At 35.7% G+C, this 23,518-nt stretch overlaps 1 protein-coding gene across 5 annotated transcripts in view; it reads left to right on the plus strand.

Moving 5' to 3' along the window:
- CNOT6L (CCR4-NOT transcription complex subunit 6 like) overlaps positions 1-23,518 on the plus strand; it is a 109,069-nt gene that overhangs the window by 53,454 nt on the left and 32,097 nt on the right. For all 5 annotated transcript variants that reach the window (XM_012743815.2, XM_012743804.2, XM_012743844.3 and 2 more), the window contains 4 exons: positions 2,455-2,544; positions 12,015-12,083; positions 15,225-15,382; positions 17,840-17,994. In XM_012743815.2, the coding sequence (XP_012599269.1) occupies positions 2,455-2,544; positions 12,015-12,083; positions 15,225-15,382; positions 17,840-17,994 (472 nt within the window). The remainder of the gene's footprint in view (positions 1-2,454; positions 2,545-12,014; positions 12,084-15,224; positions 15,383-17,839; positions 17,995-23,518) is intronic.

Here is a 23,518-nt window from a genome sequence, read left to right on the forward strand (position 1 = left end):
TTGTCTACTTTTTCTGTCAGTACCTGAGAAATGAGTGTTTGAAGTATCAAATACAATTCTTGCAACTCTTTGCAGATATTATTTCATTGTATTCTAGCTTCTGTTGTTGAAGCTTGTCATTCTCATGTTCTTTTGATGTGATTGGTCCTTTCCTTCCACCTGGTTCTAAAATCTTCTATTTGTCATTGGCATTCTCTAGTTTGCACTACAATCTATTTTAGTTAAATAAAGTCCTTTCATAAACTTATTTGTATATATGTGCTGCTTATATCGGCTTATAATTTTTTTTAAAATTAGCTTTTGAAAATTTGCAGCCTTTTATTCTTCAAATATTGCCTCTTTTTGCTTCTCTCCTCTCTCTGATTTTTCTTTCTTGCTAGGAATTAGTAGCTGTGGAATTAGGAATTAGTAGCTAGGAATCCTGTAGCTGTGGTGTCAAAGGCTAAAATTCCCTCAAGTGTCCTTGTTTTTTGACTCTTCAGTTGTCTTTATCTTTTCCTAGCGACACATTAAATAAGATCTGATGCTTGCAGTTCTCTTAGCTGTAATACCTTTATTATACAGGAGCTCTACTGATGTAGTGGTAAGATGTGGAGGGAAGAGGAAAAGTCCTGCAGTCCTATGATTAGGTGTCAATGTTAGTGAGTCTGTGTTGGGTGCTTCTCTACTCTGTTAGGGACTAGAATGGCGTATTTATCTTCCCCCAGGTCTGTTAGGCTTTGGTAAAACTTAGAATCTGGTAAAATAGTTTCATGTGAGAGCAGGACTTGTTAAGGAGAACCTTACTTTCTCCCACCCCCTGTTGGAAGCATGAGGGATTTTTCTTTAATTTTCATAGAAGTTGGTGGGACTCATAGAAGTAAAACTTAGAGTGTGGGGGGCCCCTAAAACTGGGCCCCATTGGAGTTAACTCATGCTAGTTTACACTGAGCTTTCAGCAATTTGTCAATTACAGTTTAAAGTGTTTGTGTATAGATATTAGTTTTGCTGTGGGCTTCTACTCCCAGTAAGCTGTGAATCTCTGTATGTTCTTTGGAGCAGCAGTTTGTCCTCTATTGTAAGGACAGGAGTGACTGCTTCCAAGCTCCTTCTTTACATGTTAGATCAGAAACCTAAGTCCTATTCTCTTTCTAGATGTCCAGTCTCATGTATATTAAGCTTTCTTATTCTAACTTCCACATCTTTTATTGTCTCATGATTTCCTTCTTTGGGACTCTTAATGATGCATTTTGGGTAATTTCTTTGAATACATTTTTCCCATTCATTGATTTTCTTTTCAGCTGTATATAGTCTACTGCCTAATTCATTCATCAAGAGTTTTTCCCCTAGTACTTTGAGTTATAATTACACATAGCAAAGTACTTTAATATTTAAGTATCCAGTTTTACTAATTTTGACATAGGTATACACCTATATAACCAGCATCTAAATAAAATTACAGAGCTGGAAATGCTCCATCCACCCAGGTAGATTCCTTTTCCCACTTTAAAGTCAGTTGGAAACTGCCAATTAGACTTTTAAAGCTGTACCATTTTACATTTTACCATTAATTTAGAAGAGTTTCAGGCACTCCACATTTTTTCTAACACATTTGCTCACATAAAAAAAATTTTTTTTAGCCATTCTGGTGGGTGTGTGTTGCATTGACGATTTTGTTTGGTGGTTATTTGTTTTAATAATTAGAACTTTCTTTTTTGAAGTTCTATAGTTTGTATTTTTTCAAATCTGAATGCTGGACTCTTGCATGTTATTATTATTTTTTTTTTATTTATTTTTTACCTCCAAGGTTCTACTCTTGCATGTTATTTTTGATGAATTCCTCCTTTATTTCCTAAGGGACTATAGAGTCTGTTAATAATAGCTTATTTTTAAATATTTGATAATTCTGTACTCCTAGTACTTAGATATTTCTGGCCAGTATTATAACAAAATTCTTATTTTTCTCTCACATTTCATGAATCCATCTTGGTAACAGATTTTCTTTTCATTTGAAATATCTTCATTGTTTGCATAGATAATATAAATATTCTAATTAGGAAGACCTCTTCTTTATGATATCACTCATTCTTTCTCATAGGGCTGTCTTTCAGTTAGAATATTGTCTTCAAAGATAAAGGTAAAACTTACAGAGTTACTTCAAGGTGCCAGGTTGTGAGAATTGACTAAGATTAACATATATGTGCTTATGTGTGTACATATGTGTTTTTGACAAGCCCAAGTTTTAGCTATATAGTATAAACAAGGAAATCTGGAAAGAAATAACTTTTAGATGTTTTTCTTTATACTATATTAACAAAGAAGAGTATTTCTTTAAATTCATATAATTTCTTTAAATGTATGTAACAAATACAATAGAATTCAATTTAGAAAATTAGTATTTTGTTTTATAGTATACATTTCTGTTTTGTCTACCAACTGTAAGTTTTACAGGTTTTATTTTTGTCTCTGCTTTAGGCAATCCTTTATCACAGGATATTATCAACTTATACCAGGACTCCGATGGAACCCGAAAGCTACTGAACTTCATGCTTGACAATCTTGCAGGTAACTATTAGTGACAAAGCAGTAAAGTAAACTCTACAGGTATTATCACTAGATAATATGTCGCATGTTGCTCAAGATTATTTGACAATTTTTTATAACTGCTTATAGGTTTAGAGTTCCTTCCCATGAGCATATCCCATGGCAGTGGGGCATTCTTCTTTTGTATACTGATGTTTTCTGTTTACCAAGCAATATTAGGGGCTTTAGTTACATTATCTTGTTTAATCTTTCTAAGAACCTAGGAGGGTAGGAATTTTTCCTCACATTTTAGAGATGCAAATTCTGAGATTCAGAGACTTAAGTAATTTACACATAGCTAATTAATGCCAAATATGAACTCAAGATTGTCTTAATCATAAAACTATGTAGTTATTAGTTGTTTGAATTTGATGCAGATTACTTGGAAACCACACAATTTGCATGTTTAAATGAAATGACTAGTTGGATTCACTGCAAATTTGTGGAAATTTTGTAAGCAGCATTTAAATTAAGAACACCAGATTTATCTGCCTAAAATAGTTGTATTCCAAACTAAAGTTTTGTATATAAAAAGGCTACTAAATATTTGACTTAAAACATTTTTTTCCTTTTGTTAGGTCTGGGGCCAAGAGAGACACACAAAGTCTCATGTGTAGTAAAATACTCTTCATTTTGGGCATTTGGGTGCAGATGGGTGGAGGCCAAAGAGCATCCACACTGAGGGGAGGGGAAAGCCTTGGGTTTTGTAGAGGATTTCTTGGGGGGGGGGGTGAGTACCTGGGCCACAACAGCTGCTGCAATAGACATTTTTTTTCAAACAACCAATTTCTAGGACCCTTGGGTCAGTCTCATCCTTGTAGAGATAAGAGAGGAGGAGGGTGATTCTATTGATTCACAAACCTCAGTTTTCCATTAACCGCACTCAGTTCCATACGTACTTTTTGAGTTCCCACCTTGAACAAACCTAACACCTTTAGCATTCAAAATATGGGGAAAATATGGAGATACTATTAAATGCAGATATTTTCTTGGGATAATGTCTTTCTAAATTACAGAGTTCTGAAACAGCTAGAGTAATTATAAGTTCCAGCATAGAGGCCATCATCACAATATTTGGCTATATTCTTTTTAAATTCTCTTCATCATAGAAGATACCCTCACACACACAAAAAATAAAAGTTTAAAATAAGGTAAAACCAAATTAATATCTAAAACATTTTTGTATAATAAGAATAAAAATTGGAAGAGATACAAGCAAATTTATTACAGAGGTCTAAAAATTATGAATTAGAAATATGTGGTAGTTTAATGTGTATACAGCATATGTTTGCTGTTTCCAACTTGCTTTAAAATTAAATCTCTCTCCTGTCTGTATAGATATAGTCAGTTGACCCAGCCATATGGCATGTGTGTGATATGTATGTGTAATTTTAATGGAGTTCTTCATATGTTTTAGATAATAAGCTTTTTGTTTTATACATTGTAGGTGTCTTCTCCTGTGCTGCTGTTTGCTTTTTCATTCTCTTGATTTGTCTTTTGATGAATAGAAAAATTTTAACATACTCCAATTTCTTCATCTTTCCTGTTACAGAGATTTTGTGTTCTCTTTACAGTTTTTCCCTACCCTCTTTAAGAGTTTTGAAAGTCAAGCATGCATTCTTCTGTATTATTATTGAGAAACTTATTTTTTTACTTGCAACATTTAGAGCTATATTCTTCCTGAAATTGATGTTTATGTGAGGTAGAAGTTAGGCTTCATGATATTTCCATATGTACATTGTATTAACCCTGGGCCATTTGTTGATAAGACTGTCCTTTTGCTACTGTTTTTTAGTGCTATCTTTGTCATAAATCAAGTATCTATGTATGTGTGGATCTGTTTCTGGATTTTCTGTTTTCTTCCATTAGTCTTTGTGGTGATATAACAGTGTCATTAATTATGATTGCTTTATAAAAAGTCAGTGTCCTTGTCAAGTTTTGATATTAAAGTTATACTAGTTTCATCGGATTTATTGAGGAGTATTTCTTCATTTTCTGTTATTTAGAAGAGTTTGTTTAAGGTTGTTGCTGTTTTTTTTCTTTTTTAAATGTTTGGTAGAATATATCTGGGCCTGAGTTTGTTTTTATATTACTAATTTGATTTCTTCAATAACTACAGTACTATTCTGAATTTCCATTTCTTTTTCAGTGAGTTTCTGAAAGTTGTGTTTTCTGGAAATTTGCACATTTTGTTTAAATCTTCAAATTTATTGGCATAATGTTGTATGTGCAGAATATCTTCTTATGTTTTAGTGTCCATAGGATGTATAATGATGTCTGTTTTTCATTTTAGGTATTAGTTTATTCGTATTGCCTCTTTTTACTTCATACAAAGTCTTGCCCAAGTAGTTATCAATATTTTCTTTGAAAAGGAGAACCAACTTTAGCTTCATTGGTCTTCTTTATTATATGTTTAATAAATAACATATAATATCATTTAATATCATTAATATTAAATGATATTTTTAATATCAATATCTTCTCTTTGTTCCTTCCTTTGGCTTTCTTTGGGTTTCATTTACTGTTATTTTTCTAACTTAAGATGTGTACACTCCTAAATCATTTATTTCTGGTCTTTTTTTCTCCAATATGTTTACTTATAAATTTCTGTCTAAATCTGACTTTTGGCTGCATCACACATGCTTTAATTTGTATTATTTTCATTATGATTTGGTTCAGCATATTTTCTAATAGCCTTCATCATTTCTTCTTTGACTTGTGAGTCATTTAGAAATTTAATTCTATATTTGCAGTGGAGTTTTTCTAGTTTTCTTTGTCATAGACTCCTAGCTTGATTCCATTGTAGTCAGAGAAAATACTCTTATTAATTTAAATTTTTAAAAATGTGTTATTTATTGCCACATACATAATTTTTGTGACTTGTTATGTGTGCACTTGAAAAGGATTTGTATTCTGTAGTTTGGTGCAGTATTTCAATATATATTAGTTAATTATATTGTTTGAATGTGTTATATATACTTTATTATCATTTTTTTTGAGACAAGGTCTCATTCTGTTGCCCTGGCTGGAGTACAGTGGTGCGATCATAGTTTACTGTAACCTTGAAGTCCTGGGATCAAGCAATCCTCTCACCTCAGCCTCCCTAGTAGCTAGGACTACAGGCATGCCCCACCAGCCTGGCTAATTTTTAAAAAAATTTTGTAGGCCGGGCGCTGTGGCTCATGCCTTTAATCCTAGCACTCTGGGAGGCTGAGGTGGGAGGATCACTCAAGGTCAGGAGTTCGAAACCAGCCTGAGTAAGAGCGAGACCCCGTCTCTACTATAAATAGAAAGAAATTAATTGGCCAACTAAAAATATATAGAAAAAATTAGCCAGGCATGGTGGTGTATGCCTGTAGTCCCAGCTACTCAGGAGGCTGAGGCAGAAGGATTGCTTAAGCCCAGGAGTTTGAGGTTGCTATGAGCTAAGCTAACGCCATGGCACTTTAGCCCAGCCAACAGAGTTGAGACTCTGTCTCAAAAAAAAAAAAAAAAAAATTACGCGCGTGTGTGTGTGCACGTGTGCGTGCGTGCTTGCGTGTGTAGAGATGGGGTCTTGTGATGTTGCCCAGGCTGGTCTTGAACTCCAGGCTCAAGCAATACTCTTGCCATGGTTTCCCAAAAATGCTTGGATTTATAGGCGTGAGCCATCATGCTGGACCAATATACTTAATGATTACTTTGGTTTTTTTCATTACTAATAGAGCGGTGTTAAAATCTCACATTTTGATTGTAGATTTGTCTATTTCCTCTTGTACTTCTTTCAGCTTTTTAAGTAAATATTCTAAGAGTGTGTTTCATGTGTTTATATTCCTGGTTATTTAAATCTTTTATTGGGCTGTTCTTTAAAATTTACTTTGATATTAATATAGCTACAAAAAATAGTTATATGAGTTCTCCTTTGATTTGAATTTGCATTGTTTAGTTTTCTTCTGTTCTTTTATATTTAACCTTTCTGTATTCCTGTTTCTTACTATTTCCTTTCTTCTGTTTGCTATGAGCTTATTTTGGTTTTTTTTTTCTAGTTTGATGTAGAAATTTAGATTATTGATTTGAGAATGTTCCTCTTTTTTAACGTAAGCATATAGCACTATAAATTTCCCTGTCAGTACTACTTTAGCTGTACCTCACAGATTGTGATGGTTGTATTTTTATTTTCATTTAGTTCAGCGTATTTTTAAATTTCCTTTGGGACTTCCTCTTTGACTGGTGGATTATTTAGAAGTATGCTGTTTAATTTACAAGTGTTTTATTTTCCTGTTGTCTTTCTATTGATGTCTTATTTGATTCTAGTTTGGGACCAGTTGTAAAACATATTCTATATTTCAGTTTTTTAAAATTTGTTGGTTTTTTAATCCAGGATATTGTCTATCTTGTTAATGTTCCATGGACTCTTAAAAAAATGTGTATTCTTTAGTTGTTGGATAGATTACTCCGTAAATATAAATTAGGTCATGTGCATGGGTGGTAGTGTTCAATTCTTCTGTATCTTTTCTTATTTTCTTTCTAGTAGTCCTATCAAATCTGGTGTTGGGGTGTTTAAATCCCCAACTGTAGTTATGAATTTGTTTATTTCTTCTTTTAACTGTCAGTTTTTCTTTAGGTATTTTGAAGATCTATCATTTGGTACATACTTATTTAGAATTGCTACATCTTAGTGGATTGATCATTTCCTTATTATGTAGTGACCCTCTGTGTTCCTAGTATTTTCTTTGCTCTGAAATTTACTTTATCTGAAATTAATATAGCCGCTCTTGCTTTGTTTGTTACCATGATATATCATTTTCCATTCTCTTACTTTCAGTTTTCCTATACTGTTGCATTTGATGTGAGTTTCTTGTAGTTAGCATATAGTTGTGCCATGTTTTTTATTCACTTTGCTAACATTCTGCTCTTTTAATTTGTGTATTTAGGAAGTACTACACTGAGCACCAAAACAGATATTATTACAATAAATTTTGCTTTAGCTATCAAATACGATTTAAGAAGCTGATGGGGAGAAGAAGGATAATCTGTTATCTTTACACATCCCTTGTTATCTCCTTTTTAATGTTCCATTTCTTTATTCTGTTTTATATATGTACACATACACACACGTTTCTATTTAGAGAGCTCCTTTAGCCAGTCTTTAAGACTTTGTTCTGCTAGCAACAAAGTCTTAGTTTTCTTTTGCTTGTTAACATCTTTACTCTTGATTTCTGAAGCATAGTTTTGCTGGATTCAGAATTTGCAGTTGACCGTTCTTTTCTTTCCGTTTTTGAAAAATGTACGACTTTCTCAAGCTTCCATTGTTTCAGAAAAGAAATCCAGTGTCATTCAAATTGATATTCCCCAATAGGTGACGTGTTACTTCTTTCTGTTATTTCTAAGATTCTTTATTTTTAGGAAGTTTAATTATGATCTGTCTTGTGTGGATTTCTTTGGGTTTATTTTATTTTTTTTTACTATGAAATTAACATTTATTATAGCATATTGGGGAGCAACGATGGCAGAAAAAATTACATTTAAATAAAGTTAATATGTATTTTAAGTGTTAGCACTACTAATACTGAAGTATGGCATTATGAACAGTGGAAGAAGATGAGTTGAGAAGTCATCTCAATCATGGATTCAGCTGACTCAGCAGAGAGTTTTGAAGCTGTTTGACCCTTTATAGTTGTCCCCAGTTGTGTGATGGGACCAGGACTTTAAACCTCCACTCTGATTAATCACTGGATGTGGGCCACTATGGCATGGGTGTGACTGGGTGAGATGCTCTCTGAACCAAGGCAATCCCTGGAAGGTGCTGAGAGCTGAGGGCCACCTTCTGGTAGCAGTCTTGGCCCCTGGGATAATAAGATCTCCATTCCTAAAAAAGGATTTGGACAACACAGCACAGCATCCACTGCTGCTCTTCATGTAGTACTTTGAAAGGGGACAAATATAGAATGTGAGAATGATGACTTAAAGTCTAGTCTAATTATTTCACTCTCATTCTTTCTGTCCTCAATTTAGGATTCTTCTCTGTACAGACAAGAAATTAAAACAAAAGTCGAGAAATTAAAGTTGAAAAAAAATCCATCCTAAATGATATTTTTATCTATAGCTTCTTGAAAACACTAAAAGATTTCAATTCTCATATAGCAAAACCTCTTAAAATCTTCTTTCCCCGTTTCTTTCTTCCTGAACATCTCACATGAACGTCAGCCGCCTCCAATTCCTGACTCCTATTCACAATTCAAACTCAGCCCTGTTTCTGTGATTTCAGTTTCTCTTTGGGTTTATTAAACATGAAGTTTGCTCACCTTTTTGAATTTGTGGATGGATGTGTTTCACATATATTTGGAAATTTTTAGCCATTATCTCTTAGAACACTTTTGCAGCTCCACATTCTTTCTCTTCTCCTGGAACTCAGATGATATAAATTTAGGTCTTTTGTTATTGTTCCACAGGCTTTTCAAACTGTTGATTTTTTCAGTTCATATTCTTTTTGTTCAGATTAAGTTCTATTGGTTTGTTCTCAAGTTCACTCATTTTATCTTTATTCTATTGTGCCCTTCCAATAAGTTTTAAAATTTTGGTTATTGTATTTTGTAGTTTGATAATATCTGTTTGGTCCTTTTTTTAAAAAATAACTTTATTTTCTGGGATTTTTAATTTTTTCATTTGTTTCAAGGGAATTTATGACTACTTGTTCTATGATGGCTGCCCTAAAACCTCTGTCTGATAATTTTGACATCTGAATCATTTTAGTGTTACTGTCTATTAATAGTCTTTTCTCATTTAAGTTGTGATTTTCCTGGTTCTTGATATGACTGGTTATTTTCATTTGTACTTAGGACATTTTGGATATTATGAGACTCTTGGTCCTTTTTAAATCTCTAATTTAGCAGGCAAGTGCCCTGTTTAGATTTAGCATATAGTTCTGTTGTCTCTTCTTACACTTCCACTGCCAGCTGATGTGGGGTAGATTAGCTCTCTTGGGCTTTGCTGGAGATGTTACCTTTGATTGAGTCACTAATATATTTATCTAATGTGATAGTGTCTTGTGTAAGTGTATTCATTTCCTTTGTCGTGTCATTGGCCATGCGGTTTCATCTTTAAAAATTGATTTTAAATACATTTCTCACATGAATATATTATCCTTCTTGTAAAAAATGTTAAAATTCATGTTAAAGCTCAGATTTCCTTCGACTGCTGCCTTTAATCCCAGGCCCCTCCATGTAGGTAATCACACTTGTGATTTGGGTATGTATCCTTTTACTTTCTGGTAGGCATTTATATACAAAAATTACACAAGCAGAATTTTTATATTATTTTTAGTGCATAGTTTTTAAATTTTCTAATAAAATATATCACATTTAATGATGTATTTTTCTACCTTTTTAAAAACTCAACAGTATCCCATGGATATTTTTCCTGTATAACATACATATCTTTTTTTCAAAAACTATAGCATAGACTTTTCTTAAAATGGATATTATTTAGCCATTTACCATTGCTTTTGCTGTTATTAACAGTGGTGTGATGAATATCTTTTTTAATACTGATTTAAGCAGGTAGGTCTGATCCCAAGAAATAGAACTGCTAGGTCACACGGACATGGATGTTTTAAATTTTAGAAGATGATGCCAACTTGTTCTTCATATAGCTTTACTAGTTTATATTCTCATAAGCTGTATGTGCAAGTAGCTGTTTCTTTATCACCATCACCTCTAGATATGATTAAACTTAAAAAACTTGTATTGGGTAACAAATATGCTATCTCATCTTTTTAATTGTACTGGTTACTGGTGAGATAGAGTATCCCTTCATGTGATTTTGGCTCTTTGGATATTGTTGGTGAATACTATGTATTTTATTTATGCTGATATATTGTGGAATGTTAGTTAAGATATGGGAAGCACCAGAATGTTGACATTACCTTGTTTTATTTTGAGAAGTTTTTTGATTTCTGAATTTTTAACAAAGCCAACTTAGGTAGATTTTGCTGTTAAGGATCCCAATAGCTAGGAAGCTCTTTGTTGACCCTTTATTCTATTTATATAGTGGGCTTTCCACTTTTGAGACAGATGCATGATTCTGGCATGGCACTCCTAGCAGGCATGATTATTTTCTAGGATTCAGTATGTTTAATCAGCTGGACGATTTGTCTGTCATCTTGTAGTAATCTTCATTTCTTTTTTTTTTTTTTTTTTTTTTGAGACAGAGTTTCGCTTTGTTGTCCAGGCTAAAGTGAGTGCCGTGGCGTCAGCCTAGCTCACAGCAACCTCAAACTCCTGGGCTCAAGCGATCCTCCTGCCTCAGCCTCCCGAGTAGCTGGGACTACAGGCATGTGCCACCATGCCCGGCTAATTTTTTTATATATATATCAGTTGGCCAATTAATTTCTTTCTATTTATAGTAGAGACGGGGTCTCACTCTTGCTCAGGCTGGTTTTGAACTCCTGACCTTGAGCAATCCGCCCGCCTCGGCCTCCCAAGAGCTAGGATTACAGGCGTGAGCCACAGCGCCCGGCCGAGTAATCTTCATTTCTTTCCTGGCAAGATATGGAATATGTAAAGTCATGTTCATTTCACTCTGCATTAAGTACGGCTGCTAAATCAGAATAGTACACTTTAGGTAGACTTTGGGAACACCAAAATGGTTATTAGTAAAGTGACATTTTAAAGATCTGGGCTACTTTGGTTAAAATTTCCATAGCTGGATAAAGATAGTGTTTTTTGTTTTAAAGGAATACATTTTTCAGCCACTAATAGTGTGGGCATATCTATAAACTTGAATCAAGTTGTCTTATATTCCAAATATTTTTAAAAGGGAAAGAAATATAGTTCATCTGGCAATTGGGTAGCATGTAGTTCCATGGTATTGATAACCGTATCTGAGCAGTTAATGATTTATAAGTGCCTTCTCTTTTTCTATACAATGGAGTTCTTTCCTTATCTCTTGCTTTGCATTGACATTATAAAAGAGATAGAGAATGAAATCAGGAAACGAATACTGCATTAGAAAATTCACTAGTTTTTATTACACATATGTATATGTGCTTTTTTCTATTTTAAAAATGTTTGAGTTTTTTGAAGTCATCAGTATATTAAAATTTCACATAGCTTTTATTTCCCAGAAGAGGACAAGGCTGAATCAACACAGTTTGCATACGTAATTAAGACCTAAGATTTTACTTAGGGTTTTAAATAGGTATTAATATTTTTCATAAATACTGTGTAAGTGGAGATGCCGTTAATGAGTTTCCTAATGTTCTTTTCTGGTATTAGTTCTGTATTCTCTGCATAGCTCTTCTTAAAGTTCCTTTGGCTTCTAAATGTTCTTTAAATTTCAGCTTTAGAGTTTTAAGTCAGTTTGTTGGCCACTACAGCTGAATAGAAAACAGGTTGATTTGACATTATAAACTAAATGATATTAATTTTAGAAATACATGAAAGTAACTTATATTTACAGTATTTTTTTTTCAGTTCATCCAGAGCAGCTTCCTCCGAGGCCATGGATTACATTAAAAGAACGAGACCAAATTCTGCCATCAGGTAAATAGTTTTTCTCTTTTTCCTTGACTTTTTTCAGAAATACTTACAATACCATTTGGGCTTCATTATCTATAATTAACAAGTCTTCATTTTACCTCTTGTGAGTAGATGAGTTTAAAAATACTGATGGATAGACTTTTAAAAATACACATTAAGATAGGCCTATATACCAATATTTTGTATCTTTCACAGTAATGCAGCTCTTGGCTTTAAAATTTATTCTGTAATACAGTTTTTAAAGTGGCATCTTTACATGGTATTGGGTGATTTAAGAAAAATGATAATGAATTTTGTTCTGAAAAGTTTTAAGCTACTAAGTTTTATCTTTCTTGAGAGGTAGATGGATAACATTTATCGAAGAATAATTTAGACTAGGTATATATTTGCTATATTGGCAACAAAATTGTGATACCAGTCCAGGAGTGACAAAATAATAGAGAGGTGAGTATTTGAGTAATACAAGGATATAATCTAGTATTTCTAGAATTGTAGTAATGTAGAAGATATAAATCTTTATTATCTCTTTGTGGGACCCCAAAATGGATTGACATTTACAGGGCTACTTACTACATGTTAAGACATTTTATGCTTGGGAATTCTACTTAAAATTAGTTATGAATTATTGTTTTTCTACATGTCTTTTAAATCATAGGAGTAATAGTTTTCATGATAGCTAATTTCATTTTAAAATTAGATGAAAATTTTAACTGTTTCAATATGAAGGTTAAACCAGTCATGGAATACTGCTACTTTAATAATTTTTAAAGGGTAAATCATATAATTTATTATGAACCATTTTGAACCATATAAAGCCCTTCTGTTTGTGAATTTTTGGCTTTTTTTAAGAAGCAAGAGGATTCAGAACAAGTCATTTGTTTTAGTATTGGGAAATGTGGGGTATGTAACCTCTTTGGGGATTTATTTGCATTTTAATAACACTGAGAGATAGTATAATATATAGTACAATTTTGTGCCTTCAGAGAATATAATTTTAAAACCACCATACTCTTCTATTGCCATAATATCAACCTACTACAAGAGGCACTGTGTTGGGGTTACCATAAATAACACCTCTTAACAGAGGTGCCCATTGATGATCTAAGTGATAAGCAATTTAGCTAATTTTCACTTCTGTTTAAAAATTGCTAGCTCATTCTCAGGCATTGATACTGATATGGAGAAATTAGAGTATGTTATAGAAATTGCTGCTAAACACGGTGGTTCATGTCTGTGTAATCCTAGCACTGCGGGAGGATCCTTTGAGGTCAGGAGTTTGAGACCAGCCTGAGCAAGAAAGAAAAAAAGGAAAAGAAAAATTAGCCAGGCATGGTGGCGCATGCCTGTAGTCCCAGCTATTCTGGAGGCTGAGGCAGGAGAATTGCTTGAGCCCAGGAATTTGAGGTTGCAATGAGCTATGATGACGCCACTGTACTCTAGCCCCTGCCACAGTGTGAGACCCTGTCTCAAAACAAATACATAAATAAATAAATAAAAATAATTGCAGCCTCTGGCTTTTTCTATAAAATCTCACTTCACAAAGTTTTAGGAACAGTCTGAATGAAGCAGTTAACACTCTGCCTTGCTTCTTTTCCCCTTACTTCCAAAAGACATTTCAAAGTCAGAGAAGCAGCAGAGTAAGATAAACTCAGGGTGCTCACTTCACAATGTAGTGGCTTGGAAATGGTTCTGGATCATTTCCAAGATGATTTCTGCAGATATCAGAATACAAATCAACTCAAACTGAAATTTAGCCCCCAGTGTCCAAAATGACCACCAGTCAGACTGCCCAGGGGACCATTGAACTGAGTTTTTCTTAATACTTTTCCCATCTGAAATTGAACCTTCAATCAAGTGTCACTTCACCTTAGATTTTTCACAATGTATTTAAATAAGTGATTCTCAACTATATCTGCCCATTATAATCACCTGGGATGCTTTTTAAAATATGAATCCCAGACTCTAGTATTCTGACTTAGTCTGGAGTCAGGCCCTTGGTTTCAGCATTTTTTTTTTTTTTTTTTTTTTTTTTTTTGAGACAGAGTCTCACTCTGTTGCCCAGGCTAGAGTGAGTGCCGTGGCGTCAGCCTTGCTCACAGCAACCTCAAACTCCTGGGCTCAGGCGATCCTCCTGCCTCAGCCTCCCAAGTAGCTGGGACTACAGGCATGTGCCACCATGCCCGGCTAATTTTTTCTATATATATTAGTTGGCCAATTAATTTCTTTCTATTTATAATAGAGACGGGGTCTCGCTCTTGCTCAGGCTGGTTTCGAACTCCTGACCTCGAGCAATCCGCCCGCCTCGGCTTCCCAGAGTGCTAGGATTACAGGCGTGAGCCACTGCGCCTGGCCATCAGCATTTTTTTTAACGGTCTACAAAGTGGATTCTGAAGGGCAGCGAGGATCGCTGATAAAAATCATGGCTTTTCAGACTTTAATGTACATATGCATATGAATCACCTGGGGATTGTGTTAAACTGCAGACTTTTATTCAGTAGGTGTTTGGTGATAACTAATATTACTCGTGTTTAGAGCCATTTTTGAGTAACAGGGATACAAACCATCTTCTCCTGCCTGTTATTTTGCTCACAGTCCTTTTATGTTAAGGACATTTTAAAATGAAATTTTAGAAATGTACATTTGATTGGCAAAAAGGATTCTCTCACAACTAAATTTTTAGTCCATTCTCTTCTGCCTCAGAGTAGTAACAACAGAGGCCCCCCTCGAAATTAAGTATGGATATTTTGTTAATAAAAATTGGGATTAGAGCCCTTTTATTAGAATGAAACAGAAATTTACCTTTGTTTCATCTATTTCGAGAAGCTTTTCTCAGCAAATTATATGAAAAAATTAGCACTCCAATTTAAAGTTTGATTTTTTTTTAATTAAGATAAATATCCTCAAAAATCTCAAAGGTGAACTGTTAGTCTAATTTAAGACAAGTAAAAACTTTGATGTGGTGAACTCCAGGGAAGTTTTGGTACATAGAGATTAACAAAATCTTAGACTTGTCTAGACATGTTACAGTGATGATATTTGGGATAGATGTGTGTGCTTGTGCAGGTATACACATGATACTGCTTTAGAAAAAGTTGCCTAATTTTCTACCTTTTGTCTGTTGTTTCCCCCTCCCCCCCCACTTAGCATCATTCACGGTTATGTGTTACAATGTGTTATGTGATAAATACGCCACCCGGCAGCTATATGGCTATTGCCCATCCTGGGCATTAAACTGGGAATACAGGAAAAAGGGAATTATGGAAGAAATTGTTAACTGTGACGCAGATATCATTAGTCTTCAGGTAACACCATAGAAATTAAATTGTCTTTAACTTAAGGGGGGAACTTAAAAATAATAGAAGATCTTAACTCTGGGAAAGATCCTGTGTTCAAAGCAAAACTCAGAAGGACTTATTTTCTCTCCTTCTCTTAAAATAAAGGACAATTTAAATAAACATTTAAGACATTTCCACAGTGAAACTATTTTGCTGAGTACAGCTATCCACTTATATTCATTTACTGTTTTCTTAAGTGAAAATAATTTCACCCATTATCTATGTTAATAATTTACCTCATGAACAAGTCGTTGGTATTGCTGAAAGAAAACTGTAGAAGATTGCCATCTTCAGCAATACAAATTTAATTTATTATGGAGTCTGTTAAAAAAGAAAGTGTTTGCCCACAGTTGTTTTTTAAAGGTAAAAATTTAAAAATATACTATAAATTATTCATTTTTGCCTTACTTTATAAAGCACCTCTGAAATTTAGACTCTTCTGTTTTATAACACTTTATTGTAATGAACTTAGTTGAAGAAGCAGCACATGTTCATGAAATATATTTTATTACTACTTTTCATCATTTAGCTAATGAGACAAAGAGATTTGAGTAGTTTTTAGTAATTTTTTTCTTAGTAACTTTCAATGCATATTAAATGCTTTAAAGGTTTAAATTTTTTTTAAATTGACAAATACTTTATATGTTTAGGGGATACAGTGATGTTCTGATACATGTCTACATTGTAGAATGAACAAATCAGGCAAATTAACATCTATCACCTCAAATACTTATTTCTTAAAAGTGTTTTAAAATGTTAAGTATTATAATTTCACACATTCATTTCAACACAGTTTGAGGGGAAAATTAATTATTTTTTCTTATAGAGTAGCTTGATATTTTTATATTGCCTAGAAAATAACAAAAAATAAGTCTTCAGAAATTAAAATTTCTTATAAACACTGACACTGACACGGAGTTGGAGGAGGAGGCAAATGAAAGTAGGCTATTCGTAGTTACTTAATTTTCCACCTTTTGGTTTAGTATTGGCAGTTATAACAGCCTGGTACTCTTCTAATTATAGTTTGAAGGCTAAAGTGTAACAATTTAAGGAAATTGTTTTCTTATTATAAAAATAATGCTACATAGCATTTTAAAGTGTTTACTTTTAGATAAGTTGAAAGTTTTGAAAAAATATAAAGCATGATGGAGGAAAACATTTAATCTCATATCCTGAAGATGGTTACTATGTTAAAACTTCTGGAGTATTTTCCTCTATACATTTTCTTTTTATTCACTTACCAATTTACTTATGGATATATTTGCAAAACAAAACTAATCTCACATTATTGGCATATTTTGCTTATTGCACCTAATGGATTTTCCATGTTACTAAAATTCTTCAAAAGCAATTCTATGAACATATATTAAGCCTTTTCCCTACTGTTGGACATTTAGTTGTGTATGGGGTTTTGCTGTTTAAAATTATGCTATTATGAGCACCTTGATACATAAATCATTTCTTCGTATTTGATTATTTCATTTGGAAAGATATATTAAATATTTTATGAGTCAAAGAATAAAATAGTCTAACAATATTTAACAGAGACCATTGGATGATTGGTATTTAGGTACCTGAAAATTTCTTAAAGTAGAATTTTTTGTTGATAGATCTTAACATTTCTCACTGTTGGGTATCATTCCTTTCTACTGTGGCTCAGAAGGATAAATAATTTCAAAAATTACTTATTTATATATAAAATTTACTCTTCCCTACCACTTAATTGATCATATGCTCAAATTGCTGTGTTTAATTACCAGTCTTGAGGAAGTGGAGAATAGTGGAATGAACTCTAAACTGGGGATCAAGAGCCCTGGGGTATAATCTTGCTCCTGTCACTAACTAGCTGTGTGAGCATGAGAAAGCCATGTCACCTTTCTGGCTCATGTTTAAAAAGCTACCATTGGGCTGGTCTCGGTGGCTCATGCCTGTAATCCCAGCACTCTGGGAGGCCAAGGCGGGCGGATTGCTCGAGGTCAGGAGTTCGAAACTAGCTTGAGCAAGAATGAGACCCCGTCTCTACTGTAAATAGAAAGAAATTAATTGGCCAACTAAAATATATATAGAAAAAATTAGCCGGGCATGGTGGCGCATGCCTGTAGTCCCAGCTACTCGAGAGGCTGAGGCAGGAGGATCGCTTGAGCCCAGGAGATTGAGGTTGCTGTGAGCTAGCCTGACACCACGGCACTCACTCTAGCCTGGGCAACAAAGCGAGACTCTGTCTCAAAAAATAAAAATAAAAAAAAATTAAAAAGCTGCCATTGTCAAATGGCAGCTGCTAGAAATAAGGTAAGATAGTCAGATAATATCTGTTATGTGAATTATTTTAGCTTAATCACACCTTACTCATAATGCTAAACATTTTAATATCTTTATCAGAGTTTTCCCTCTGTCATGTGAATGATAACTTTTCTTTCATCTCAGGAAGTGGAAACAGAGCAATACTTCACTCTTTTTCTGCCAGCATTGAAGGAACGTGGATATGATGGATTTTTTTCTCCAAAGTCACGTGCCAAAATCATGTCTGAGCAGGAGAGAAAGCATGTGGATGGTTGTGCAATATTCTTCAAAACAGAAAAGTGAGTTGAGAAAAGAAAGCACAATAGTGTAATCACATTTAAAATTGTCTTTGGTTTAACCCTATAAAATAAACAAGAAGCTAGAAAGCAAGAATTATGCAAGTTAAAACTTATTATTTCTTGGCCTATATAGTTGAAACAAGGATATTTATTGTATTTATGCTTTTATTGCCAAATTATACTAAAAATTTAAGAAGTATAGACTTGAATATAGTTTTATTTCAAAATGTATTTTCATGAAGTAAAATATTAATTTTGGTGTTAAAAAAAGTGGTACATTTTAAGATTTAACAACAAGTGATCTGGGTTTCTTTGATTTTTTTTTTTAACAGTTGGCCTTTTCTGGAATCATTCATTTTTATCAACTCCTCCCCTCCCCTCCCCTCCCCTCCCCCCCCCTTTCTCCTTTCCTTATTTTGTGTGTGTCTGTGTGTTTATTTCACCAAATTCATTTATCAGTTCAAGGAGTCTCTTGGTCGAATCCTTGGGGTTTTCTAGGTATAATATCATGTCATCAGCAAAGAGTGAGAGTTTGATCTCTTTTGCTCCCATTTGGACGCCCTTAATTCTGCTCTCTCGTCTGATTGCTGTAGCCAGGACTTCCAGCACTATGTTGAATAGAAGTGGATATAATGGGCGACCTTGTCTTGTTCCAGTTATAAGTGGGAATGCTTTCAATTTTTCCCCATTCAGTATGATATTGGCTGTGGGTTTGTCATATATTGCTTGTATGATTTTTAGGTAAGCCCCGTCTATGCCTATTTTGTGAAGTGTTCTTATCATAAAAGGGTGTTGAATTTTGTCAAATGATTTTTCTGCATTTATTAAGAGGATCATATGGTCTTTGTTTTTACTTCTGTTTACATGGTGAATTACATTTATAGATTTGTGTATGTTGAACCATCCCTGCATTCCTAGGATGAAGCCCACTTGGTTGTGATGGATTATTTTCTTGGCAAGCACCTGGATTCGATTGGCTAGGATTTGGTTGAGACTTTTTGCATCTATATTCATAAGGGATATTGGTCTGTAGTTTTCTTTTTTTGTTGCATCCTTTCCTGGTTTTGGTATCAGGGTTATGTTCACTTCATAAAATGTGTTGGGGAGGAGTCCATCCTTCTCGATGTTGTGGAATAATTTCTGCAGGATAGGCACCAGTTCTTCTTTGTAGGTGTGGTAAAATTCAGGTGTGAAACCATCTGGTCCAGGACTTTTCTTTTTAGGAAGGTTTTTTATTGCAGTTTCAATTTCGTACTTGATATTGGTCTATTCTATTGTATTGGAATTCTATTTCTTCCTGGTTGAGCCTAGGGAGGCTGTGTGTTTCTAAGAAATTGTCCATTTCCTCCACATTTTCCAGTTTGTGTACATAGAGGTTTTTGTAGCGTTCATAAATTATATCTTGTATCTCGGGGGCATCAGTTGTAATTTCTCCTTTATTGTTCCTGATGGAGCTTATTAGAAATTTTTCTTTTCTGCTTTTCGTTAGTCTAGCCAAAGGTGTGTCAATTTTATTTATTTTTTCAAAGAACCAACTTTTTGTTTTATTAATCTTCCGAATGGTTTCCCTGTTGTCAATTTCATTTAGTTCTGATTTGGTCTTAATGATTTCACTTCTTCTGCTAGGTTTGGGGTTGGTGTGTTCTTCTTTTTCCAGCTCTTTGAGGTAATTCATTAGGTTGTCTATTTGTGATCTTTTCCACTTTTGGATATAGGCATTTATGGAAATAAACTTTCCTCTGAGAACTGCTTTAGCTGTGTCCTACAGGTTTTGGTAACTTGTGTCTCCTTAGTCATTTAGTTCAAAGAATCTTTTGATTTCCATCTTGATTTCCTCATTTATGAAGTGACCATTCAGCAGAAAGTTGTTTAGTTTCCATGACTTTGTGTAGAAATGAGAACTCCTGTTAGGATTGATTTGTACATTTATTCCACTATGGTCTGAAAAGATACATGGTATAATTTCTATTTTTTGAAATTGTTTGAGACATGCTTTGTGTCCTAGGATATGGTCAATCTTAGAGAATGACCCATGAGCTGATGAGAAGAATGTATATTCAGTAGTTTTGGGGTAGAATGTCCTGTAAAAGTTCTGTTTAAGTCCACTATTTCTTTGTTGATTTTCTGTTTGGAGGATCTGTCCTGTGCTGTCAGTGGGGTGTTAAAGTCTCCAACTATTATGGTGTTGTTGTTTATCCATTTGTTTAGATCAAGTAGAGTTGCTTTATGAATCTGGGTGCATATATATTTAGATTTGTTACGTCTTCTTGTTGAACTATACCCTTCACCATTATATAGTGACCTTAAGTCTTTTATTACTTTTGTTGATTTAAAAGCTAAGTTATCTGTAATCAGCACTGCCATACCAGCTTTCTTTTGGCTTCTGTTTGCTTGAAATATTGTTCTCCACCACTTTACCTTTAGTCTAACTGCCTCTTTGCAGGTTAGATGTGTTTCCTGAAGGCAGCAGATACTTGGCTTGTGTTTTTTTTATTCATTCGGCCAGCCTATGTCTCTTCAGCGGGGAGTTCAAGCCATTCACATTTATTGAGATAACTGATAGGTGGGGCAGATTTCTGTTCATTATTTTGGGTTAAACTTTGTTGCTCTATTTTCTCTCTTGAGCCATTGTGGTGTCTGGGCTTTGATCTTTAGCTTTGAGTAGATTTACATTCATGAGTCTTTATTGTGCTGATCCGTGGGTAACACTGTTTTGAGTACTTCTTGAAGGGCTGGTCTTGTCTTGATGAATTCCCTCAGTCTTTGCTTATCTGAGAATGTCTTGCTTTCTCCTTCATATACAAAACTTCACTTTGCAGGGAATAAGATTCTAGGCTGGGCATTATTCTGTTTCAGAAGAGTGAGAATGGGGCCCTAGTCTCTCCTTGCTTGTAAAGTTTCAGTAGAGAAGTCTGGCGTTATTCAGATTGGCTTTCCTTTATATGTTACTTGTTTCTTTCATCTTATAGCTCGTAGAAGAGCCTCTTTAGTTGATATTTTGGTCAGTCTGATGACTGCATGTCGTGACGTCTTCCAGTTTGCATTGAATCACCCAGGGGTCCTCTGAGCTTCTTGAAATTTGTATATCGAGATTTTTAGCAAGGCCTGGGAAATTTTCCTCTATTTTATCTTCAAATAGCTTGTCCAACCCTTGAGTATTGTCTTCTTCCCCTTCTGGTAACCCTGTGACTCTCACATTAGGTTTCTTCACATAATCCCACATCTCTTGTAGGCTTTGCTCTTTTCTCTTGTTTCTCTGCTCTATCTCTGTGACGGTTTTATTTAATTGGAGGGTGTTATCTTCAATCTCTGAGATTCTTTATTCTGTTTCATCTACCCTGTTCTTGAGGCTTTCCACTATGTTTTGTAGTTCCCTCAATTGATTATTCATTTCCAGGAGTTCGGTTAAACTTTTCTTCATTGTTTCAATTTCTTTAGTGAATTTTTGTTCCAGATCCTGGAATCTTTTTGCGTTTTCTCTGTGTTGATTATCCAGTTGTTCTTGCAAGTCATTGAATTTTCTTTACAATCCATGTTCGACATTCCTCTCCTGTCATTTAGTGGTCTGATTTTGTTTCGTGTCCATTTCTAAGGGGCTGGTGCTCCTCTTTGGGGGTGTAATTTCCGTTTGGTTCTTCATATTTCCAGAGTTTCTTCTCTGATTTCTTCCCATCTGGATCACTTGTTGCTTCTTGCCTTTAGGTTTTTGTTTGTATAATGACATGCCCTGTTTAGTCTCTGAGCCAATAGGTGGTGTTTGTGGGTGAGATTCGATCACACCCTGTATGATGAGTCAGTAGTCGCCGTGAAAAGGGTGTGCAGAATGTCCTCCCTGTCAGTAGATGGCACTTGCTTGGAGGAACAGGCTACGCTGTTGTTTTTGGGTCTTGTGTCCAGTTCTTGTTCCTAGAGAGATACTTTGGTGACTCAGTTGGTGGGTGGGGCCCTGGGACTTCCAGGTGTGTCCTTATTCTCCCCCTCAGTGAGAGCTGGTCTGGGAATGAGTCTGGATAGAGCTGGGTTGGGTAAGCCTGCCCTCAGACACCACCAATGCTGATAGCAGGGGTCAAAGTTCTGTTCTCTGCTTCCAGGAAAAGCTGTCAGAGAGGGGCTGGAATGGCCCCGCTCAGTCAGAAAGTCTGGGTGTGGGGTGCGTCCGTCTGAGACCCGCAGTCTGGAGTGAGCCTCGTTCTTTTCCACCGTCCCCAACTCCACGGCTACTCCTGGGCGTCTGCCAGCAGGCCAGACCTCATGCCACCAGGCCTCCCCTGGCTGTGCCAGCTGGTATGTTCCCTGCGCAGAATCGCCCTCTGGGCTGGGCATACAGCCCCCCATTGGGAGGAGGGTTGCTCTCAAGGATGCTGATCTGGCCCTGAAGGCACACACACTTCAGTAGGCTGTTCACGGAAATCCCTTCTGTGTCCCGGGCAATGCGAGACCTGGGTGCATGGGATCTGGTCCACAGGTCTGACCTCCGGGCCCTGGAGTTCAATCCCTAACCCCACCAGGGTGAGGAGTGCCAGTCCTAATTCACCCACGGGGAGCCCAAGCTGGGTTAATGTCTCTCAGCCTCAGGGTCTGCCCTGTTCTCCTGGAATCACTGGACCAGCAGCACCTGGGAGGGCTGGTGGGTAGGGAACTTACTGTCTGAGTTCCCCTCAGTCAGCTGTAGGGTCCCAAAAGGGAAGGTCCGGTTCCCTGGAGATGCCTCCGGCTGGTGGCTATATTGTCTTTCTTGGCAGCCATGGATAGGGAAGTGGGGGAGGGGAGAATGGAGCAATATGGCACCTGCCACTCGGCTCGGGTCTGTGCACACGGAGGTGCCCCGAGGGAGTTGGGAGCCTGGTGCTGCGTCCGCTACAGGCTTACCACTCACTGGTGGTGGCTGTCTCTGAGCTGGTGTCCACAGGTCTCTCCACCCCCTGGGGAGCCCACCAGCAGTCCGCGATGCAAGGGAGGGAAGAGTTAATAACTTCACCTACCCTTGTCGCTAGTCTCCAGGCTACTCGGGGGGTTTCTGCTTCCAGTTCTCTTCTGCAACCTCCTCCCGTGGTCTCAGGTCTTTTATCCTTTCAATTAACATTTCATACACTGGTTTAATCATTTATTCACTAAATGTTTACTAACCATTTGCTTTATGATTTTTTGTTCTGGATACAATAGACACAATGATTGACAAGTAAGTTTCTTATCTCACTGAAAGCTCAGGTACAGTAGGAAAAAATAGGCATATAAGACAATTACAGGCTGGGCGTGGTGGCTTATGCCTGTAATCCTAGCACTCTGGGAGGCTGAGGTGGGAGGATCGCTCAAGGTCAGGAGTTCGAAACCAACCTGAGTGAGACCCTGTCTCTACTAAAAATAGAAAGAAATTAATTGACCAACTAAAAAATATATATACAAAAAATTAGCCGGTCATGGTGGCTCATGCCTGTAGTCCCAGCTACTCGGGAGGCTGAAGCAGTAGGATCGCTTGAGCCCAAGAGATTGAGGTTGCTGTGAGCTAGGCTGATGCCACAGCACT

Source organism: Microcebus murinus, chromosome 26 (genome assembly GCF_040939455.1).
Source record: "Microcebus murinus isolate Inina chromosome 26, M.murinus_Inina_mat1.0, whole genome shotgun sequence".
Lineage (NCBI taxonomy): Eukaryota > Metazoa > Chordata > Mammalia > Primates > Cheirogaleidae > Microcebus > Microcebus murinus.